The following is a 24,822-nucleotide window of genomic DNA, read 5'->3' as shown; positions in this document are numbered from 1 at the left end:
GAACACACCTGTTCTAACTTAAGAGCTTAACGGTAATGTGACTAAGTCACCAAAAGAGGGAGCCAAAGTGCTAAAAATGAAAAAAACCCCTTTGGTGACAGAAAACAAACGAGCTGCATCTCCGTGCGCAGCTGTGCAACACACAACCAAAATGTGCTCAACTAAATAACGCCGGAGCTGATACAACAGACGCAGTAGTTATCTTTATCCGGGGAAACGGGGCTACAACTGTAACACAGGAAGCTCAGCGACCCGTGCCACAGAGCTCCGCCGTGCGCGTGCACCCATTACAGACACACTCTTGCAGCTCCCGTTTAAACCTCTTATCCGGTCGGAGCGTGACGCGAAGCCGTCGCCAGTCACACTCCACCACGACCCACGGATAAGGCACAACACAGGAACACGGCTGCAAGAGAGCACAAATCAGTATTCAGCAATGGGTCTCAAACACGCACCATCCGGGCAGAGAGCACCCGCAACTGATCCGGATAACTACTGAACGTCTGCTGCCGCCTTACCGGCGCGGTACCGTCTCTGCTACCGCTGGGTCCATGATGTTTGGCCAGAGACTACTGTTATGTGTCGGACGCAGCCCAGAGAACCGACCAGCGTTTGAAGGACCCAGTATAAAATAAGCAGAGCACGGTACAAAGGCTAACTGAATTTAATACATAACAGTGATACAAAACAACAGAAGAGTGTGCGGTCTGGCGTGGTGGTGATACGGTGCGCTCCCAGCAGCGCTAACGGTCCGGAGCCAGAAGCCGTTCGGACCCAAGGACCCCGCCGACACCCCCCAGGTGGCCGCAACAAACCGAGTCTGTGAAAGAAGGAACCATTATGTGAGTCCACACTCTACACACAGAGAGACCACTCAAAGGTGTACATAAACAGCAAACACTTCCTGGCTTAATTACTAATCAGCTTCCCAACCTGCAGGCATGGAACATCCAGTTCACAAAACTCCACTGCAGTGGAAGCCGATACATGACTAACGTACAGCTCAATATAATAAGGTGTGAGGGACACCACATTTACTGACTGTATAAACGTTAGTCACAAAATCTAACATACCTCAGGAAGTGTGCTGACGAGCGTGAGACCTCACCCCCTCCTCTTTCACAGACCGTGCATCAAACCCTGGACGTTCTCTGCATCCACTGATGATGAGATGGCTCCCGAGACGACGATCTCACCCGTCTGGTCACAAGGTCGAGTCTCTGGCAAATACACACTGTATACTCCAGTCTTAAATGCCACCATGTTCCAATCCATATAGATGCACCACAGCTGTGAGTCCTGACGAGCCGCAGGTGATCAGGGTGAGGTCCTGATAACCTCAGCTACACAGCCACTCAGTCCCAAATGCAAGCCACCTGGAAGGAAAAACAAAAGACAGAAACAAAAAGGCAACCAGGCCCCCCAGCCATACAACATTTTCAAAAAGATAATGCATCTTGCCATAGAGCAAAAACTGCAAAAACATTCCTTGCAAAAAGACACATAGGGTCAATGTCATGGCATAGGGTCAATGTCAATGAGCAGATCTGATTTGATGCAGGTGTTAGTTTTGGGGATGAAAATTTACAGGGTGATTCCATAATTTTTTCCTCAGAATTGAGTGATTCCATATTTTTTTCCTCTGCTTGGTCTAAAAAAGTAACCGTTACTGACTGCCACAATCTTTTTTTCTTGATTTCTTATAGTGTTTCTTAAAGCCAGAAAGTTGCCATTTGAAATGACTTTAGTTTTGTGTCATGTCTGTGATCTGCTTTTTTTCTACAAAATTAAACAACTGAATGAACATCCTCTGAGGCCGGTGATTCCATAATTTTTGCCAGGGGTTGTAGTATTCTTTGAATAGTACCTGGATAATCTGCTACATCCATGGTGCACAAAAGGACTATGCTATGCTATCCCATGATGTAGCTGGAGCCTGCCAGCTAAAGTAGAACTTTGCGGGAAAATCCAAAGAAGATAGCGGGCATACATAAAAATGGTATTGGTGGTCAAACGGTTGTAGCTTTATACAAATATGCATCAAGAACCATTTAAATAAAGTTTGCCGTAGCAAAATAGATATTTTTAGGGCATACATGGTTGTGCACAATCTGTAAACATAAAGGGTACAGGACAGGTAAAATGGTGGTTCAGATTGTGTCACTACTACTTGCTTGCTTACATCTAGTACGAACGACAGTGACAGTTGGGCAGTATGTTCTAGTGTCAGGACATACGTACTAAGTATTAAGATGCAGAGCTGGGTGCGATTCTCTGTCACGCTACATACTCGTATCTGTGTCTTTGGACAAGGCACTTTATCTGTATTATCCCAGTACGCCCAGCTGAAAATGGGTATCAGCCGGCTGGGGAAGTAACTTGTATTGGACTGTCGGTCCAGGAGGAGTCGTAGACTCCCGTCCGTTCAAGCGACACAATCAGAGGACAAGGACCGACACCAGTGGGCCTCAGGGCCTTTATAAGACATAACTTCTTTCACAGAGTGTTTTGGTGCCATCAGAAACCTATTTTTGCTGATGTCTATTCTTGACAGGAATTTTTTCATGTCTTTAAAAGTGCCTCAAATTATGCATGCTTATGTTGTACTTAATTTCACATTTGACCCTATAGAGAGGACTAAAACACAATGTGAGAGACACAGGGACAGTCTGCTGGAAGCGACAGAGTTTGGTCCACGAGGGCCCCGGCCTCCTGTTGGACATTTTGTCCCCACATGTGATGAGAACGGGGCCTATGAGCCAATGCAGTGCCATGGCAGCACAGGACAATGCTGGTGTGTGGACCGCAACGGACAGGAGATCCCTGGGACTCGGTCTGGTCCTGGCAGCGTACCAATGTGTGAGTGACTCATGTGCACAGAAAGAAGCCATATGCTGCAGTCCAGTGTGAAGGGAAGTGACAAATCTGGAAACACAAGGAAATCACATGGAACAGTCATTTGGCATTATAAGCGGCTTTCTGGGAGCATACAACAGATGTTGAAATATCTGTAACCAATTCTTAAGCTTTCCATGTACATGAAACAAAAGGGGTAATGATTGGGTAAAATGAATTAAAATGTTCCTATTTATTGCTGGGTTTTTTTTTTTGCCTCTGGTAGGTATTGATCATGGTGTTGTGCCACCACATGTGGGCCCCACCCCTCGACCCGATGTCCAGCCCCTGCCTCCAGGAACCCACTTGCTTTTCACCCAGAGTGGCAGGATAGATCACGTCCCACTGGATGGTCAGGATATGAAGAAGGATGATGCCAAGGCTGTCCTTCATCTACCTGTAAGGTGTTCTCAATAAAGCGTGTTTAGGGGGGGGTTGTTTTATTTAGTGGTTTCCTCTGGAATTTTAAGTGCTATTACAGTGTATCCAGAAAGGATTCATAACACTTCACTTTTTCCACATTTTGTTATGTTGCAGCCTTATTTCAAAATGGAAGATTTTTTTTCCCCCATATGTCTACTCACAGAACCCCATAATGACAACATGAAAAAGTTTTTTTGAAATTTTTGCAAATTTATTAAAAATAAAAAACTAAGAAATCACACATACATCAGTATTCACACCCTTTGCTCAATACTTTGTTGATGCACTTTTGGCAGCAATTACAGCTTCAAGTCTTCTTGAATATGATGTCATAAGCTTGGTGCACCTATCTTTGGGCAGTTTTGTCCATTCCTCTTTGCAGCACCTCTCAGTCTCCATCAGGTTGGATGGAGAGCGTCAGTGCACAGCCATTTTCAGATCTCTTCAGAGATGTTCAATCGGATTAAAGTCTGTGCTCTGGCTGGGCCACTCAAGCACATTCACAGAGTGGTGCTGTTGTCACTCTTTTAATATCTTGGCTGTGTGCTTAGGGTCATTGTCCTGCTGAAAGATGAACCGTCACCCCAGTCTGAGGTCAAGACCACTCTGGAGCAGGTTTTCATCCAGGATGTCTCTGTACATTGCTGCATTCATCTGTTCCTCAATCCTGACTAGTCTCCCAGTTCCTGCTGCTGAAAAACATCCCCACAGCATGATGTTGCTGCCACCACCATGCTTCACTGTAGGGATGGTGCCTGGTTTCCTCCAAACATGATGCCTGGCATTCACGCCAAAGAGTTCAATCTTGGTCTCATCAGACCAGAGAATTTTGTTTCTCATGCTCTGAGAGTCCTTCAGGTGCCTGTTGGCAAACTCCAGGTGGGCTGCCATGTGCCGTTTACTAAGGAATGGCTTCTGTCTGGCCACTCTACCATACAGGCCTGATTGGTGGATTGCTGCAGAGATGGTTGTCCTTCTGTAAGGTTTTCCTCTCTCCACAGAGGAATACTGGAGCTCTGACAGAGTGACCATCGTGTTCTTGGTCACCTCCCTGACTAAGGCCCTTCTCCCCCAGTTGCTCAGTTTAGACATGCGGCCAGCTCGAGGAAGAGTACTGGTGGATCCAAACTTCTTCCATTTACGGATGATGCTCATTGGGACCTTCAAAGCAGCAGAATTGTTTCTGTATCCTTCCCCAGATTTGTGCCTCAAGACAATCCTGTCTTGGAGGTCAACAGACAATTCCTTTGACTTCATGCTTGGTTTGTGCTCTGATATGCACTGCCAACTGTGGGACCTTATATGTAGACAGTTGTGTATCTTTCCATATCATGTCCAATCAGCTGAATTTACCCCAGGTGGACTCCAATTAAGCTGTAGAAAAATCTCAAGGATGATAAGTGGAAACAGGATGCACCTGATCTCAGTTTTGAGCTTCATGGCAAAGACTTTGAATACTTATGTACATATGATTTCTTAGTTTTTTATTTTTAATAAATTTGCAGAAATCTCAAAAGTGTTTTTCACATTGTCATTATGGGGTGTTGTGTTTAGAATTTTGAGGGAAAAAAATAATTTAATCCATTTTTGAATAAGGCTGTAACATAACTAAATCTGGAAAAAGTGAAGTGCAGTACATACTTTCCAGATGCACTGCATGTTTAATGTCAGCTGCTTAATTGCCTTTTTATTTTGTTTTTCTGAGTGATATAGAAATCATATGATCTATTAAAGATGAAAAGAGCATTTGGTAAAGTGCCTACCACCACAAGCGCTTCCCAGTCCTCTTGAAAAACCAAATTCTACATCTTAGTCCACTCAAGTGAACCACCCCTGTCCAAAAACACATTTTTGTTCACTAGATCTGGATGATTATGTGGTTTTGCACTAGAGTACATCTATGGAGGAAACCATGGGATCCTGAACATTCACCTTTGATCCTGATTGCTGACCTATGAAGTTCATTTCCCAACATTGTTTTTAGGTGCTGACCCGTGATCTTGATCATGATCTTTGTTCGTGATCATACACCTTTGTTCCTGTTAACTAAACTTTTATTCTAATTGATTAATTTTGACACTAAGCTTTGATCCTGAGCACTTATCTTTTATCCAAACTTTTGATCAGTTTTTCTGAGCACTGAGCTTTGATTCTGATTGCTGTCAATCCTTAACAGAGGTTATGTTTTCATTTTCATTTGTCTATCTTGCTTTGATCCTGTAATCAGGAAGATTGGTCAGAATCTGCATCTTGATCTTTGTAACATGATCACATGAATCAGGATTTGAAACTCAAACTCAAAGGTTTAAAGATCAAAGGCAAGATTCATCTGCCCTAAAGTTTAATCAACCCTGTCTTGACTCAGGGCCTCGCTCCCCCCAAAATGTCACAGAATTGTATTCACATCTTTTTGAGATGTCCTATTGCCAAAAAAAACAAAACAAAAAAAAACAAACAAATGACAAACAGCAATGGGAACAAACAACCTTGATGGAGGATTCTGCAGTTTCACATAACTGTACACATGTCCTCACTGTAATACTTGTTTTCTGCATCTGCAATTTCCTCATCTGGCTCATTCACCGCACTTTATTGGAGGCACATGGTACCAGCTGTGTTTCTTCTTTTGCTGATTTCCAAACCAGCTGGTCTGAGGTCCGGTCTGGCAGCTCCGTCTCAGTGTGAGGTTTCCTGGGGTACTTTAATTTGTCTGAATTTATGTCTGAGACATTATTGTCTGGAAAACAGAAAACAAAAACATTTGTTTATGTTTTTTTACAACCCAGTCTCACGGCAAGTCATGATTCAGCAGCACGAAATATACATTAATCTATTGGTTCGTGATATTGTGATGAAAAGCGCCTCATTTTCATCACAGCAGCACAAATTCATTCTCATTCATTCTGTGATGGCTGCACGAAATTAAAAGTGAAGCGGGGGGGGGGGGGGGGGGGGGGGGTCGGGGTGGTTATGGTTAGGGTTAGGGGTAGGAGTAGGATTAGTAATAGAGAGTTAAAAAAAAATCCCTGTCACGAAAATTTGACTCATTTTATGACGGGAGGATGAAAAAAATGTGAGACTGGGCTGTTTTTTTGTTGTTGTTTTTATCCCTGATCTCTTATGTTTGAAAAAAAATATTTTGAATCTTCTGCACTGTAAAACCTGATAAATGAGTTTAATTGAAATATTTTCAGTCAGATTCCCTCAAACTGATTAGGTAAAGTTATCTTGAAAGGATTTCAAGAATTTTTAAAAAAAAAAATGTGGCCACAGTCCTTTCAGCCAGTTGCTGCTCCTTTGTGGAATTTAGTCTTGGCCTCATTGATGATTAATATCTTTATCAAGGACACTTTCACATACACAGGAGTACTCAGAGACAGATCCTCAGAGACAGAATTCTCTCATGTCAGAAAAACTTGCACCACTGACCCAAAGCAGCTCACACTAATGCATATAGCCAATGCTATTTGATTTTGGTTCTTGGATTCATGCTTATGTACCACCTGAGTCCACCTTAGTAAACCAAAAAAAGAAAAAGAAAAAAGAAAATAATATTTAATGACCTCCCAGATGATTCAGTTGAGTGTCAGTCATTTAGAAATGAAAGAAAAAACGAGATTGAAGAAATATAATTGGAGCCAGGAATATAAGTGACTGTCTGATTTGATAGAGCAGGTTGTTCACAAACCAGAAGGTTGCTGGATTGATACCTGGTTGCTTCTGTGCATTAAAGCGTAAAATGCTTAGAATTTTTTTTACATTATCTTATTATCTCGACTTAAGAGAAACTAAATGTTTATTTTAAGTACACATAAGTTATGGTGGTTGAACATTTTAGTTGACTGAAGATGTTGAGGTAATCCGTTGTCTCAAATCGATCGAGTTGGACTAACTTACCAAGGGTTTACAGTGTGTCTTCTGACTCATCCACAGGAGAAGGTCATCATCGGCGTGGCCTATGACTGTGTGGAGAAAATGGTCTACTGGACGGAAATCACTTCTCCTTCAATCAGCAAGGCCAACATCCATGGAGGCGAACCCATTCTGGTCATTAGATCAGGTAGCATCACTTTCATCCATCCCTCTTTTTTAGCACCAGCCATTTTTCAGCCAGTAGAATATTTACTTAAAGGTGTAACTTCTCACCAGATTTGGACAGTCCAGAGGGCATTGCCATCGACCACTTGGGACGGACTATGTTCTGGACAGACTCTGTGAAGGACCACATTGAGGTGGCCTCTCTAGATGGATCTCAGCGGCGTGTCATTGTCGACTCTGATCTCGTCAACCCCCGCGCTATTATCGCAGACCCCCCCAGTGGGTGTGTAATCTTACTCCTGTCTCATTTTTTTAAAACATACTGTAAGCAAGGTACCATGGAGTCAACACGTTTTGGTTCTGAAATGACTTTTGTCCTCTTGTGGTTTATCTGTTATTTTAACAATGAAGTGACAACTTTCTTATGTTTCTTTCAGTAATCTATACTGGGCTGACTGGAATCGAGATGCCCCCAAAATTGAGACTTCCTACATGGATGGATCCAACAGAAGGGTGCTAGTAAAGGAAGATCTGGGTCTACCAAACGGCTTGACCTATGACCCTCAGAGTTTCCTGCTTTGTTGGGCAGATGCAGGTAGAATTCAAACTCATTGATGAAATGCCTGCATTGTGATCTGAACTAAATTTCCTCTTTTGTCTATAGGAACACACAAAATGGAATGTATGAATCCCAGTCAGGGGGATCGCCGAATGGTTTTGGAGGGGATTCAGTACCCTTTTGGAATAACAGCTTTTGGGAAGAACCTCTACTACACTGACTGGAAGAGGTTTGAGTTCTTATAGTATCATAACCATTTTAAGTGCACTCAAAAATAGATAAGAACACACAAATTCTCATTTGGGGGAAAATAGTGCAGGTTTGTCAGAGTCATCTGAGGTTAGTAGGGTGACACATAAGGTTCCACACCTTGTCGCAAATAAGAATGAGAACCAGTTCCAGCTGAGAACCGGCTCCAAATCTTTCATTGCATCGGAATCGTGTGCCTCCGATGTTTCCAGTTCCTCTTATCATTGCTGGCATATTTTCCTGACAGTTCCACACTGCAAAAAGTTATGCATCATGACATCAATGTCTGTGTCTCACAACAAGAAAAACAGCTGCATTGACACAGAGAACCTGCATAGTTCTACTCATTTTCACACACACACACAAAAAATGGATCAGGAATGGGTAAAGAATCAGGCTGACAAAAATAATCAGTAATCATGTATACTGATAAAATGTCATCAATTCTTGTCCCTTCCTAGTCGTGAAGATACAGACCTTTACCACTGATGTCACAAGAACCTGGCAGCCACTGTGTCTTACCAAAAATACGGCAAAGGGGTGTTACCATGAGCGTTTATTTTGAGCATTTCCCTGTTGCAAATACCAATTCATATGGGCTCAAATTAGCATGTACCAATTACTTGGGTTGCTACTTGTCCAGAAGTGATTTCAACACAGTCATAAATTTTATATTGAGATATCATTCACTATCAATTTATTTCATTTATATAGCTCCAAATCACAACAAAGCTGCTTCAAGGTGCTTCACACAAGTAAGGTCTAAACTTACCAACCTGTAGAGCAAGCATACAGGTGACAGTGGTAAGGAAAAACTCCCTCTGATGATTTAAGGAAGAAACCTCAGGCAGACCATGTTGGGAAGGTGTAGTGACACAGACCCACAACAGGGGGCGTGAATGAACGGACAATGAAAATGCCAAAAGATAATTAATTAAACAATAGGTGACGTGTGGGCAGGCTCGAGGATAGGAGACGCCTGTCCAGAGAAGAGTCGGCCCCCACACGATTTCCACTGCCAGCGGAGACCTGCAACACACCAGAGCCGCCGAGTCCTGAGTCCCCAGGTGGCCACTGCCTCCAGCTGTCGGATCGGGTACTGCTGGCAGGAAGCACAAACAGATTATGTGGGTGTGTGAAACACCCAGCAACAATCAGCAACTCACAGTTCTTTCCTGAGTGAACACAGTCCTCCACTCCAAGGTAGCAGGAAACACAATCCGTGCAGTGCCTAATGTAACAACTAAGAATTTAGGAGTGGATTTGCCTACTCCTCCAAATTCTCACCAACCAGCTCCAAGCTGCGAGTATACAGAAGGTTACCACTGCAAAAACGTTCAGAACTATCCTTGCGTACGGCAATGATATGGCTGAGATGGTTACCTGTAGGGTAAGCAGATTTCTTGGCAGGGATGTGATGTCAACGCCAGGTTTTTATGGAAGATGGTGATGATGAATGATTGATGACAGCTGTCAGCTCCGGCTCCTGGGGGGCGACTGCGCCCTCTGGTGCCTGAAGCCCGCCTTCAGGCAGGGCGCCCTCTGGTGGTGGGCCAGCAGTACCTCCTCTTCTGGCGGCCCACACTACAGACCAGACTCAAAGGGGCGACCCTCTGCTTGGGCCATGCTACTGACACACTTGACAATACAAATATACAGGAAATTTTGGGAGTCCATGCTGGTGTCCAGGATGGGAGGCTTGCAAAAGAAGACACCCAGTCCCTCTTCTGGATGGAGCCACACCTCAGACAGAGAGAGGGAAAATAACAGAATCAGGCGGCAGAAAGACAACAAAGACGGTATAATTTGTCAGCATTAAGCAACAAGAAACACAGAAGAAATACAAAGGTGATCGTCGGCCACTAGCCCTAAGCTTCACTAAAAGCCCCAGACTTTAGATAAAGTTGAGGCCACATCATCAATTGCCTGGTCTTTTCACCCAACTGTGAATACGAGGTCTGTCAATAAAGTAACAGTCCTTTTTATTTTTTTCAAAAACTATATGGATTTCATTCATATGTTTTTACGTCAGACATGCTTGAACCTCCGTTTCGGCATGTCAGAGGACAAGTTTGGACATGTCCAGCTCTCCACAATTTCACTGATACTTACTGGACTGGTAAGCATTGAAAGCCGAGATAGACATGTCCAAACTTGTCCTCTGACATGCCGAGACGGAGGTGTTCCTTTGTCTCGCTTCCAAAGCGAATCGGTCATGACGCGCGAAGCCTCCGCGTGGCGTTCCATGACAAAATCTCTTGTTAAAAGTGAAATCAGCTGGAAAATGGCTGATGTCCAGCTCTTGTGATAACCAGAGAAAGAGCACACAACGGTCTCATATCCACAGAGCCATCCGTTTAGAAATGGTCCGGTGGCTTGTGCCGCGTCGTCACAGCTCGGAGCGTGGCGCGCCGAGCGTCCTTAAAGGGGTCCTTAAAGCTGTACTAACAGACCTTATTCTCTGTGAAGCCCGTAAAATTTTCACCGGAAGCCAGATAAATTTTTCGAATGGTTTCCAGGTGCCAGTCTCTAACAGCTTCTGAAAAAATTCTGATGGAAAAAAGTCCTTTTCATTCCGCCATTTCCAGACAATGAAAATCCGACGAGGGGGCGGGACCACTCCTTCCCAAGGCGTGCTCACAGGCGAATGACGTCACCGACAGGCGTGGAAAAACTCACGCATGCGCACGAGGGTTCAGGCATGTCTGACGTAAAAACATATGAATGAAATCCATATAGTTTTTGAAAAAAATAAAAAGGACCGTTACTTTATTGACAGACCTCGTACATTTTTAACAAAATTAAGGGTAAGTTTTTAAGGCTCACAATCTGATGGAAAATCTTTGTTATAACTTGCACATGTCATCATTTGTGTACTTTCGTACTGAGGCTAAGTAGGCTGGATCATTAATTAAATCATGAAATCTATGTTAGACTTACATACAGTGGCTAGTTTAATAGGCAACACTATAACTATAATGTCCGATATGATCCTTTCACAAAAATATTGATATCAGCATTATTTTGATGTTACGAAAACTTTCATTTTACCAAATAAACAATGCAGAGAAACACTTTGGCTGTTGGAAATGTTGGAAATGACAAAGATTGCCCAGCAGAGAGCACTCCAATGGCATTGTGTGCAATGCTGTCAAGCATGACTGGGGTCCCCATCACCCCTTAGTAAAATAAGCTGAAAGAGACAGAGGTAAAGCGACCAGCTGCCATTCATTTTCAGTCAGAGTGGGTGTTTTACAGCGAGAAGGTGTCCCTATGCCTCAGCTAGGCAGAACCAAAATAGACAAGAAGTCTAGTTTAAAAAATGCTGAGTGATGCGACACGGTGACTGTCAATCTGAGCACGATGGTAGTTTGGTTGGTTGTTACATTTATAGTGCTTAATCTGTAAAATATCAAGCTCAATTCCATTTCTCTGTCATAAGTGTTTGATAGTGAAACGTTAGGACATATTGAATTTTTTTCTGCATGTATCAGCAGATAAACTTGTATCATAAATCATTTACTCCCTAGTACTGGTATTGCATAGGCCCCCAAAGAATCCATATCAGGCGGGCTGTACTGTGTATGCTGTGGTTCAGAGTTGTGAGTTACTATAATGGTTAAGGCTAGAGAGGCTTTAGTTACTTATACTGTACAAATGTATTCCAGCTGATATGGATCACCTGTTTTCCAGCATATTTCATACTGATACAGAAAGTTGCAATTGTCATCACTATGCAATGTGAACAACTCTGACAAAACATCACACTTTCACACCTCACAGATAGAGATGGAACAAAGTCTCTATTAAGTCACTTTCAGTTCTGTGCACAGCAAATCCCAAATCTTGTCCCAAATCCAGTTGGGGAGATGACCTGCAACTTGCAGTGTCAGGACTTGAGTAACTTTCTTCCATCTCTGCCTTTGGATGAGACTGGGCTGTTTTATCAAGTTACCCCAAAGGTACAAAATAAAAGAGAATTTTCTCCTTTTGCAGTCACTTGAACCTGTGTGTTTGTATATTTGTACATTTACCTTCCCTCTTGCCCATGATGTAAAATATGACGACATATATGACATTAGGGAGAACCAGAGTCTCTATTATCATCTTGTGAGGATATTACATACAAATGTTGTAACATGGATCTAACTAAGGGTTTCCAGGTATTTTGACATCACTGCATATCTAAAAAGCAGTGGCTATTTAAAGAGAAATTAATTCAAACTGATACATAAAGGTGTGAGGGCATTGAAAGCATTCAGTAAAGCTCCTTTAAATGTGCTCTGCTGAACAATATAATGATCCTGACTTCAGCAGAGGTAGGGTCAGAGGTCAAATATCTCCTAGCACTTCTCCACGGTGCTGAAATAACCTCAGCTGCATACCTCCAACAAAACCCAGTGGTATACTATGTGTGGTTAACTGAGTGGTGCCGCTGTTTTACCAAAACTACTAATAACTTTTAAACTAATGGGAAACCATTTAATAATAATAATTGTTAAATGATTTGGGATCCAGATATGGATTCACTTGTTTGATCCACTGCTTCGATCTGCACCAAGTTACTGCCGACTGCAGTTTTCTTCTCTCGTTGCTGGTTCAGTATGTGCACAAAAAGGTGGGGGTTGGAGTGTGAGAGAATGTGCGTGTGCATGTGTGCGTGGGCCGAGGAGACATCTTTAAAAGCGGCAGCTGCTTGCAATTTCTCAACCTCTGCATCTGTGAGTGACCTGCCCGAGGCTTCCTCCTGATCTGGCCGGGTGCTGTGAGGTAGTGGGGGAGGCAGACATTTTAACAGTTTAAGTGCAACAAACTCTCCTCAGCTCAGACGCCTAAACAAACCTTTACTCATCCTGTTCATTATGAGCCAGACTTTATACAAAACACAGGGCAGAATGAGAACATTTCTCGAGATGGGATGGTTCAAACTGCTGAACGTTTTGTGCTGATGTGTTTATAACAGGGATGCCGTGGTTGCAGTGGACCGCTTTGCCGGCCGGGAATCAGACGCCTTCAAACCTCAGAAACGCACCAAGCTATATGGAATCACAACAGCCTACACTCAATGTCCTTCGGGTAAATATTTCAGTTGTGAGGGCCTATTTAAACATTCTAAAAATGTTTTTATGTGTAGAGTCACTTCTGCATGACATCAGTGAGGGTGCACCATCGATTTCTATTGAATCACTAGATGGAGGACCAGGGCGATCCGCTCATTCACTGGCTGGTGCCAGAGCACCGCCATCTTGGTTAGCGCCTAACAACCAGGCATAAATACAAATCACGGGCATGATCAATGTTTTCAAGAGAGTTTCATGATAAATCTGCATTTTCCGTGTTGTTGTTGCCAACTCTGAGAAGAAGACCACCTTTGGGAGACACGAGTCATCCATTTGAACAACATGCCCAACCCACCTCAACTGTGCTTTTGTGATGAGTGCCTCGATGCCAGGCATGTCAGCTGTGCGAAGCACTTCTGTGTTGGAGACCCTGTCCTCCCACAAGATGCCCATGATTTTGGGCAGGCAGGGGACATGAAATTGGTCCAGTACAGGGTCCATGTTTCGCAACCATAGAGTAGGAATGTGACCACATCTGCTCTGTAGACTGCCAGCTTGGTGTGTAATGTGATGCCACGTTCACTCACCATGCGAGTCCACATAAACTGTAATATATATAAATACACGAGGTCTGTTAGAAAAGTATCGGACCTTTTTATTTTTGCAATAACCTTATGGATTTGAATCACGTATGATTGCATCAGCCAAGCTTGAACCTTCGTGCGCATGCATGAGTTTTTTCACGCCTGTTGGTTGCGTCATTCGCCTGTGAGCAGGCTTTGAGTGAGCACTGGTCCTCCCCCCTCGTCGGATTTTCATTGTGAGAAAAATGTCTGAACGGCTGGAGCAGCAATGCATCAAATTTTTCCAGAAACTGTGAGAGACAGCCAGTGGACACCATTTGGAAAATTCAGATGGCTTTCGGTGAAGCTCTTATGGGCATCACAGAGATTAAGGATCATTACAACCGGATTAAAGACAGCCCACAGCAGCTGAGGGCGCGCCGCACTTCGAGTGGCTATCGACGGGCTGAAACGACCAGATCATTTCCAAAGTGAAGGCTGTGTTGATCCGGGACGTCCTGGCCAGAGAAATGGCAGAAAAGGTGGACATCAGCACTTTTCCGGCACATTCCACTGTTAAAGGAGATTTTGTCATGAAAACAGGAGCGGAGGAATTCGCCACGGAGCTGCTAATGGCGTGGAATGAAAGCACCTCCGTGTTGGTCTCACAGGACATGTTGTGACATGCTCAGCTCTTCGACAATTTCTCGGATACTCACTCAACTGAAAAGCCACCCAAAGCCGTCTGAATCTTCCAAATGGTGGAAGAGCTGGGCATGTCCTGTGAGACTTCCAACACGGAGGTGCTTTTTGTTCTGCGCCATTACGCGGCTCCGTCCTGATGCGCGAATTCCGCCGTACGTCTCTCATTACAAAATCTCCTGTAACAGTGTAATGTGCCGAAAAAGTGCTATGTCCACCTCTCTTGCTATTTCTCTGGTAGTCACACGATGTCCCGGATCAACACAGCCTTCACTTTGGAAATGATCTGGTCGTTTCAGCCTGTCGATGGCCGCTCGGAGCGCGGCGCACCCTCAGCCGCTGTGGGCCATCTTTAATCCAGTTGTAATGCTCCTTAATCTCTGTGATGCCCATTGAATCTTCACCGAAAGCCATCTGAATTTTCCAAATGGTTTCCACCTGGCTGTATCTCACAGTTTCTGAAAAAATTTTGATGCAGCAAAGCGGCAATCACTCAGCCATTTTCCTGACAATGAAAATCCGCTGAGGGGGCTGGACCACTCCTCCCACAAACCGTGCTCACAGGCGAATGACGCAACCGACAGGCGTGAAAAAACTCACGCATGCGCACGAAGGTTCAAGCTTGGCTGATGCAATCACACATGATTCAAATCCATGTGGTTTTTGCAAAAAATAAAAAGGTCCGTTACTTTTCTAACAGACCTCGTATATATAAAATCTATTTATAAAATAGACTTGAATGGATTTGTTGGTCCAAGTCCAGATGTGTTGAAGAGTTCACCTGGAGTTATGAATTTTGTTGATGCTATCCCGACGACTGAAGTCATTATCTTTATCAAAATAGAAAAAAATACCATCAGTCTGTCAAACAGAAACATATATAAACGCACTACAGGGCCGTATATAGGAATGTGAAAGGGGGGGTTCAAATCCTTGAGTTGGGGGTCCAGTGGGCCACAGGGCCCCCGGTGGGGTAGAGGGGCAACGCCCTCTTGGGGGGCTCAGGGGCTTGAAGCCCCCCGAAGCAGAAGCTTTTTGAGGATTTCGAGGGGTAAAAAGCTACATAAATTTCATTTGAAACCCAAAATGTATCATTTTAGGAAATACATTTTTATATACAAATAGTCCTTGCTTGGGATTGGATCAGTTGCCATAAGAACCACCCAGGAAGAACCAAGATAACATTAATGCAAACTTTATACCTGCTTGTCGGTTGCGTCATTCGCAACCGACAGGCGTGAAAAAAGTCACGCATGCGCACTAAGGTTCAAGCTTAGCTGATGCAAGCGCACGTGATTCAAATCCATATAGTTTTTGCAAAAAATAAAAAGGTCGGATAGTTTTCTAACAGACCTCGTATTTAGTGGTATTAATATTCGCGTTTACATTATGAATATGTACGTATATGTACGTTATGTATTAAAATAGCGGTATTTAATTTGGCGACCTTGTTTAACTTGCGAAATTCGCATAATAAATCCCACACGAATATTTGCACCTTTACAGTATTTGCAACAGGAAGGAGAAGCTCCCTTTATTTCTCAGCTTATACATACAAACATGTTTTTACAAACCAGACAAGTGTAATTGTGTGTCTACATGGGTATTTACAAGCCTACTAATCTGTTTGATATCAGAGGCGGATAGGGACCAGGGAGCAAAAATTCTCAACCCCCATGGGAAAAGTTTATCTAGCAGTTTCCCCTTTCATCACTTAAGGGATTACTCTGGCAGAGGAAATTGAAACTTGAGGGTGTGTGATAATAGCTGTGTAACAGTTAGTGGTTGTTGCTTATTATCAGTGAAAAGAAAATACATAACGTTGATATCCAGATCAGAAAAAAATCAGCAGAAAAAAATCAGCAGAATTCTCGGGGGGGGGGGGGGGTTGAACCCTGAACCCCCTCTATATATAGGCATGCACTATGTCTGCCAAGACACCAGATAGCAGTCGGATCATGAATTAATTTCATTATGAAGTTAAGATAAAGATGTGAAATAATTTCCGGATCAAGTTGAAAGAAATCTGAAAGCACTACATCTACACTGGAATATGGAGTATATCATACAGAAATGAATCTCACTCGTGTGTATACTCTTTTATTAGTAGCAAAATATAGAATGTCAAAGATGGTTAGCGACTGTCATGTCACCCAACAAATTGAAAGAAAAAACATTTCCATTCTATGAATTTGCTCTTGCAGAATATCTCAGGATGGAAAATCTGATGTGAAGAAAAAAACTGAGACTTATGAACGTGAGACTTCTAAGTGAATCACTAAACGAGTGGTGAGATATTTCTCACAACAAGGCATTCAGGGAGAAAGACTCACTACTTCACAGAATACAGATCGACACAAAAAATAAAACATTTTCTAACCTTTTTTCAGCAATTTCAGTCATTTACCCACATCATTAATATTACATATAATACTCACTTATGAAAGTTCACTCCACAATCCTTTGTCAACTTGCTGCTGCACAAAACAACATTTTCAGATCACTTTAACCCAAGTTTAAGTCAGCGCATCATCGATTTCTGTTTCATCATATGCCCGACGATGTGTAATAACGCTAAGCAACATGGTGGCTGCTGGCAAAAAATCGATGGAATGAACTGAAGAGTTCATTGTCTAACCATGATGGCCTTGTTGTTGGGGAAGTGTCGTGACACGGACCCACAACAGGGGGCGTTAATGAAGGGACAATGGAATAGCCAAAAGATAACAATTTAATGTTGTGAAGGTGCACAACGTAGTACAGACAAAAACAAATATGCGTTATATCAGTCTGACACAAGGTGACATGTGGAAGGCTCGAAGATAAGAGACGTCCGGTGCAAGAAGAGCCGGATCCCACACAGCTTCCACCACCAACGGATCTGAAGAACACCGGAGCCGCCAAGCCCTGCGCCCCAGGTGGCCACTGTCTTCAGCAGTCAGACCCGGTACTGCTGGCAGAAAACAGAAACAGTTCTGGATGAGTGTGAGTTCGCACACTCAGTAATCCCACAGTCTGTGTTCTTTAAGGAGGGAGCACCTCCACCTCCAATCACACACTCGTGCAGCTCCTGTTTAACCACTTATCTGGTTTGGGGTGTGAGGCGAAGCCGTCGCAGTCCACACCAAACGCCAATCCCACAGATAAGGACACACCACAGGAAAACGGCTGCAAAGAAGTTCAGATTATTACTTAATGTAAGTCAGCAGAGAAGTTACCTGTATGGTAGACGATTTCTCGGCGAAGAGGTGGAGTTGCAGTCCGGCCTTTGTAGTGGTGGTGATGGGTGACAGCGGGTGTTGATAGGTGACAGCTGTCACCTCCAGCGGCTCCGACGCCCTCTCGTGCTTGGAGCCCGCACTCCAAGCAGGGCACCATCTGGTGGTGGTGGGCCAGCAGTACCTCCTCTTCACCGGCCCACACAACACTTGTGGGATGAGACCATGTGTAGGTCCAGACTGTTTGAGGTCTCCACACTTCTTCCAGTGGAACCTCTTGCCATACTTTGAACCTGATGGTCAAAAAAGTCCTCAGTATGACGATATCCTTATGCTAATATATTTTTCATTTCGTCTGTGCATACAGTAGGGGAGCTATAACTCTCCCATTGCACACCATTAGAACTCAGAATCCAAATCAACTTTTTAGGTGACCCAGAAACATAATCAGAATATTATAAAAATAAAATAAATGCTGGCCTCAAGCCAGAGATTCAAGACACTAATATTATCTGCTACTATAAGCAACAGGTTTGTTGCACTCAAGGTTCTTAAAAAAATTCATGATATGAAAGTTTTAGGTCACAATAAATACATTTTTGCCTAAATATTTTCATTCACTAGTTTAAAATTAAAAATAACAGCCAAACAAATTGCAACAAACAATAGAATTAATAATAACAGAACATCATATTTTGGCAGCCATCTGTCTGACTCATCTTGAATATCTGGCAAGAGGTCAGCTTATATTTTTGGGAAAATCCTGATTGTGTTTTGGGGTCATCTAATAAACCTAAAAAAGTTGGTTTGGTTTAGTTCTGAGGGGATGCTAAAAAGGGGTGGTCCTGGGTCCCCTCCTACAAAGTGATGAGCCCAGCACTCATTGTGGGTTTGGGAATAATGAAAACAACTGGATCTACTTCAAAACATTTCCCTTCACATGACAAGCCTGGTGCACTTTTGATCAGTGGTGAGAAGACATCGCACCTGCTGAGCAGAGACCTGTGATGTTCTGTACCCAAAATATTCCCACATCTATCAAACAGCATTAACTTCCACCATTTGTGGAACATAATCAATATTTTCCTCAGTGATTGAGATTTCATGCCGTTGAGACATTTGGTCATGTTTGAGGTTCCTTTTTAAATTTAACTACGCACTTTTGTACTGTTGATAAAGTTGGAGTATCATCCTCTAATGTAGCGTGATCTTCCACCCGGCACACAGAGACACATAGGACAGTGCTCGTGTCATTGCTAGTTTCCACCCAACACAGTTGTCATTTTTTGCACCCACTGGCCACATTCCTTAAATAGACTCCTTACATTTAGCGAATAACCCTGTTGTGTCTGATGATTTGCGGACGTTCATGCTGGTTATACGGTTGCAAATTGAGCTTACACATCGCTGTAAAACGGCTATTTGTGATCGTATAATGGCATGAACATCCGCAAATCATCAGACACAACAGAGCTATTCCCATTGTAATTCAATTCCATCGTTTGCACGGTTTATTTTTCTGTAGGTAATTCTGTTGGCGAGGCTTACCATTGAGCCAAGGCAGTGTCGCTCCAACAGCTTTCAGGGCACGGAGTGATCCATCAAATGTGAAAATCCATGAAATGTGAAATGGTAATTCTGTATTAGAATCCACATCAATACATTCGTATGGTAGCTTAAATTCACCCATTTCAGCGGCGGCAGTACGCGACTTTCTCTCGCTCTCAGCTAACAGCGTTAACAGCTTGCAGCGCGTACAGCTGGTGTTCTGTTGAATTGTGCGTCTTGTCGCATAAATCGACAGTTCCGCGTCACGACAATATTGTGCATTCATGCACATGCACAGTTGCATGGAAGACAGGAATGACATTCGACAGGAATAACATCTCGTCAGAACACCGGTCAGGGCGTGGAGTAATACATCCAAATGTGAAATGGTCAAATATTTTGCCACCGTTACCCTGATATTATACTGCCTAAGATCTCACACGCTTAACCAATCAGATTCGCCTAAAAAATTTAATTGAATTAGAATTTCGTTCATACTAGCATGTTGCCGAAAGCTGAGGCGTGGTCCAGTACAGGGCTCACTTTGTTTCACCAGAAAGTGTTTGCATTTTAGACGAGCACAAATCTGGCCTAAACGTCTAGCTCACTTTCTTGCATTGAAAGGGGGCAATAGTCAGACAACATCACATGACGGGTCCATGGCTCATACACTGTGTGCAGAGTCACGTGCAATAACGCATCATAGCAAAATGAAACTGAATTGACCACAAAAATTAACAACAAAAAGAAATAAAGCACTAAAAATCAACATGGCCTTTTGTAGAAAATAAGTTCAAATCAAATAAGTTATCACAAGAATTCAAATAAACATTCAGTTTATGTTTTCTGGCAATCAATCTACTAACTTTTTTCAGCTGATCCCAATCAGGATCCAGCTGTGTGCGGACCTCTGTGAACCATTTTAAGGGCACACAGAGAGCACATACCTTCACCAAGCCCCCAGATCTGGGAGCCGATGCTGGTGTCACACGTCTACCGCAGAGTACAGAACCTCCTTGGGTTGTGGATAGGAATCACCCAGGCAGACAACCAGTTCGTCCACACCTGTTATAAGCCTTTTGCAATCTATCTGCTACTGTGAAACATTGGTATCACCTTGGCCTTTTCAAACTGCTGAGCCCATAAACACTGTGGCACCTGCATGCTGGATCACGCACACCACCTCCACAAAATGTTGCAAGTGTTACACCTCATCTGAGCCTCCATAAATAACTATTCATTTGACACAGAGTAATTCCAGCAGTTTCCAGAGATCTTCTATAGAGACCTAGTACAAAGGACATCCATTCATCACCTTAGGTCACTGGCTGGCACCAAAGATTCATAACCATAAATAACCATAAAACAGGAAGCACCAGAACCACAAAGATTTAGACCCTCATTCTCCTGCAAAGTTATCAGCATCACCAAACACCTCTATCCAGGGACCTCATGATTCCATAATATCTTCCCAAGTGTCTCTCATTCTCAAAGGCTGAGGGCCAGACAACATGAACATCAATGTCAAGATAAGTGACATATACAGACACACTTCTAATGGTCGAGTCCAGGAATTCATTGAAAGCCTGGATCTTTGTCTTGATCCAGGACAATCACAAAGCCCCAAAGAACTCTTTCATTTAAATTAAGTCCCAAACCTTATTCCAATCCTTAGTTCACTCTAGGGGAGCACCCCTGTCTGAAAATACAAAAATGTTTTTCCAGACAGACAGAGACAGACACATTGAATTGTATTATGTGGATATGGACCAAAGTAAAACTAAGAATAGATTATTTAACTATAATCCTGATCACTGACCTTTTATCCTGGTCTTTTGTTTGATACTCATTTATGTTAATTATCACTTATCTTTGATCCTGACATTGAATCAAGGGATCAGGATCAGCAATCAAAGATCAGAAAGCAAGATAAGAAGAATCAGGATTTAAAAAAACTAAAATGATCAAAGGCAAAACCTTCTTCCTGGACCCAAAGCCTAACTCTCCAACAGAATTTGGTGAAATCCATTTGTGTCCTTTTGAGATAATCTGCTGACAGTCTAACTACCACCTGACAGGCAAACAACAATGAAAACATGTGGTTTTTGAAACAGAAAAATTCAGATTCACTCCTGGATTTCACAGCGCAGGAGGAATTCTGCAGCTCATCGTTAAACGCAGAGATGATTAGAGTTATGTGCATAGCAGCAGCAGTTCTCGTCCTCCCTTCCAGAAAAAGCCAGGGAATGTGGAGCCAAGGGAAAGGGGCCTCCAACATCTGGCGTTCCCTGTAGTGTGTATACGTGTTCCACAAACAGTGAGGACGTTGTTTCATGCACTTCCCTGCAATGACGCCTTGTTATTTAGAAAAATGTCCTGCGTTAGTAATACTCGTGTTTTTGTCTCCTTACACCAGGGCAAAACTACTGCGCCGTGAACAACGGCGGCTGCTCTCACCTCTGTTTAGCAACGCCGACTGGTCGCTCCTGCAAATGTCCGGACAAGGCAACGAGCAGGAGCTGCGTGGAGCGAGACAGCAGCTATTGAAACAAGGTGGTCACCGTCTGGAGAGATGACCACATTTTCCATGGACGGCACATCAGGAGCGACTCTACGTTACTAAACTATAGCTGCTGAAAATGCAACTGAAAACCAGAGGCGACTTCCTGTGCCTTTCAGTGTTAAGCTTATCTTTACATTCCCCGTTCCCTTTTATAATTCCACACTCGCCTTGCAAAATTGTAAATACAAACACTAGTATTTTTACTTTTCCTGAGTGCACATAAACTGAAACTAAAGCTCAAGGGATAAATAATTTAATGTGAAAGTCATCACGGCACAGCATGATGTCATCTTGTGTCAATTGTGTTACACTGTGGCATGTTTGGATTCAATCCAAGAGATCTCGTCTGAGTTTTTTTTAGTGGACTTTTGTGCAAGCTGGAGGGATGGTTTACATGATGGACAGCAAATAAAGGTTTTTCTAACATGTTTGTCTGCTCTGAGTCTGTGGCTTTAAACACAATAGTGACCTCGTGTGTTTGTTGGTGTGCATTACAAATGCAGTGATGGGCACAGTTCATTTTATCAGAATCAGAATTGAATTTATTGCCAAGTTGTCGCATACAAGAAATTTGATCTGGTGCCACTGGTACATAAACAACAGTAAAAGAAAATACTTCTGTAAGAAGTAATAGGTGCATAACAACAATAAAAAGAAAAGGGAAAAATACTTCTGTAAGAAGTAAAGTCGTCAAATAGACAAATGGGCAAAGCTACGTTTACTATCAAATAGATATATTGGAATGGTGGAATGGGGCTGTGCAGGCCTGCAGAAGAACAGTACAGGGATGATCAATCTGTACTTTGTGGGAGTGGGGGGGGGGGGTAAATGGGGGTCTCTGGCATTATTTATTGGTCTAGCTGCGGACAGAAAGAAGCTGTTTTTGTGTCTTGAGGGTTTAGTCCTAATGGACCTCAGCCATCTGCCAGACAGGAGGGTAACAAAAAGTTTATATCCTAAGTGAGAGGGATTGGCCACAATCTTCCTTGCTCACTGCAGGGCCCTGGAGGTGTACAGGTCTTGTAGTGATGGCAGATTGCAGTTGATCACCTTCTCTCCTGCGTAGATTATATGCTGCAGTCTGCACCTGTCCTTAGCAGTTGCAGCAGTGTACCAGACAGTGATGGAGGAGGAGATGATGGACTCACTGATGGCAGTGTAGAGGTTCACCATCATTGTTTTTGGCAGGTTGAACTTCCTTAGCTGCCGCAGAAAGTACATCTTCTGTTGTGCTCTCTTGGTGAGAGAGCTGACGTTCAGCTTCCACTTGAGGTCCTGGGTGATGGTGATCTCCAGGTAGCAGAAGGACTCCACAATGGTGACTGGAGAGTCACACAGGGTGATGGGGTTTGTCCTGTATTTAATCAAGGAAATACGTAAGCCTACTTGATGCTGGGGTTTCCCCGTAGCTAGTTTGGCACCTCCTGACTGTAATTAATCCGTTACGTACATATAATGGATTTTGTCCTTTTTATACATATAGCGGATTTCGATTATAACGGACAAAATACGTTGGTCCACCTGAATCCATTACATGCGAGTTTTACTGTACTTTTGCAGCCAGGAGCTGTCGATCACCAGTCTATCTTGCACCTATTTTAGCCAGATAATGTCTTTCTGGGCATACTTTATCATTGCCTTGAGGTTACTTCTCCACTGGGGATACTGTTGGTACCTTTTGATCTTGATGTTGTACCCAAGCATCTCGGGGTTACTGTTGCAGTAGGATATATTAGTATTTCCCAATCCTGGTCACCGGCACCCAAAGTACTACACATTTTCCATTTGTCCCAGGTTGACCCAGACCAGCTTCGCTCAATCAGGAGTGTTCACTTCTTCAGTAGCTGGCTGAACAATGGATCACACCTGATTTGGCTCATTAAGTGCAAGTAGAGCTGGGGCAAATTGGAAAATGTGCAATGCTTTGGGTCTCAATGACCAGGATTCGGAAACATTGGCGTATACAGTGCATCCGGGAAGTATTCATATGTGCTTCAGCATTTTCTTATGTTACTGTCTTATTCCAAAATGGATGAAATTCTTTTTTTTTTCTCAAAAGTCTACACACAATACCCCATACTGACAATGTGAAAAAGTTTTTTCAGATTTGATTAAAAATTGAGAATTAATGGGGGTACGCACATGAGTAATTAGACGCGTTTCTCGGGTGCTCCTCTGACAAATCAAGTTTTTCTTTTTAAAACACCTTTATGATAAAGGCACTCTCTGTAAAACACTGTCTATGAGTGTAGCTGGTGATTGTCATTGAAAAATGTCTCAGAAGAAACAAGGTTTAACGAAGAAAATCACTGAAGCGACCGCGGAGGAAATGAGCGAGAGCGACATGCTAGGTGAGCTAGCTGTTAGCACCTCGGCGGATACCGTGGTAGTCCTCAAAGCAATACGAGAAATGAGCTGAAAAATGGACGAGAGATTCAACTCTTTGCAGTCGGATTTGAAAGAAAGCCAGGTCACTCTCACAACGAGCGTCTGTGTGCTGTGGAAGAGGCAACGAATGATCATGAATGCAGGTTAGCCACGCTGGAGCAACAAGCTAGGCGGCTAGAGGAGGCTAATAAGACTTTGTTAGAGAAAGTGGTCGACTTAGAAGCCCGTTCCAGGCGTCAAAATATAAATTTGTGAATCTGCCGGAGGGTGTGGAGTCCGGGAGGCCAGCTGATTTTGTGTCCGACCTGCTGCCCACTTTATTTGGGCGTGACTACTTCCCACGACCTGTTGAAGTGGACAGAGCGCACAGGCTAGGTGGTCAGCCGGCTAAGGATGCTAACAGGCCTCGTATAATGTTAGCGAGGATCCATAATTGCCGCGTCAAAGAGTTAATTATGAGACTGGCAATCGAGCACTCTCCCCTGATGTACCAAGGTCGACATATCCATATTTTTCCGGACTTTCCTGTGGAGATTGTGAGGCGTCGTCAGTTGTTTGAAGATAGGGTTGCCAACTCTCTGAAAAATAAATAAGGGACACCTCACTGGCAGGGCTG

The 24,822-nt window shown here is 43.3% G+C and overlaps 1 protein-coding gene and 1 long non-coding RNA gene across 2 annotated transcripts in view; one reads left to right on the top strand and one right to left on the bottom strand.

Annotated features, from left to right (window-relative positions):
• nid1a (nidogen 1a) overlaps window positions 1-22,246 on the top strand; it is a 58,776-nt gene extending 36,530 nt beyond the window's left edge. The window contains exons 13-20 of the mRNA XM_034184216.1: window positions 2,632-2,859; window positions 3,122-3,294; window positions 7,252-7,378; window positions 7,468-7,639; window positions 7,794-7,951; window positions 8,021-8,144; window positions 13,128-13,240; window positions 21,672-22,246. Of these exons, the coding sequence (XP_034040107.1) occupies window positions 2,632-2,859; window positions 3,122-3,294; window positions 7,252-7,378; window positions 7,468-7,639; window positions 7,794-7,951; window positions 8,021-8,144; window positions 13,128-13,240; window positions 21,672-21,802 (1,226 nt within the window). The 3' untranslated portion in view covers window positions 21,803-22,246. The remainder of the gene's footprint in view (window positions 1-2,631; window positions 2,860-3,121; window positions 3,295-7,251; window positions 7,379-7,467; window positions 7,640-7,793; window positions 7,952-8,020; window positions 8,145-13,127; window positions 13,241-21,671) is intronic.
• LOC117522813 lies at window positions 5,451-21,193 on the bottom strand. The gene is made up of 3 exons (XR_004564339.1): window positions 20,794-21,193; window positions 13,755-13,764; window positions 5,451-5,462 (listed from the first exon to the last, which is right to left on the bottom strand). It is a non-coding gene; the product is annotated as an uncharacterized LOC117522813 (long non-coding RNA).
• Window positions 22,247-24,822: the final 2,576 nt, after the last annotated feature.

The sequence above is a fragment of the Thalassophryne amazonica genome, chromosome 13 (assembly GCF_902500255.1).
Source record: "Thalassophryne amazonica chromosome 13, fThaAma1.1, whole genome shotgun sequence".
In the NCBI taxonomy this organism is placed as follows: domain Eukaryota; kingdom Metazoa; phylum Chordata; class Actinopteri; order Batrachoidiformes; family Batrachoididae; genus Thalassophryne; species Thalassophryne amazonica.
This window is presented reverse-complemented; position numbering and strand designations above follow the sequence as displayed.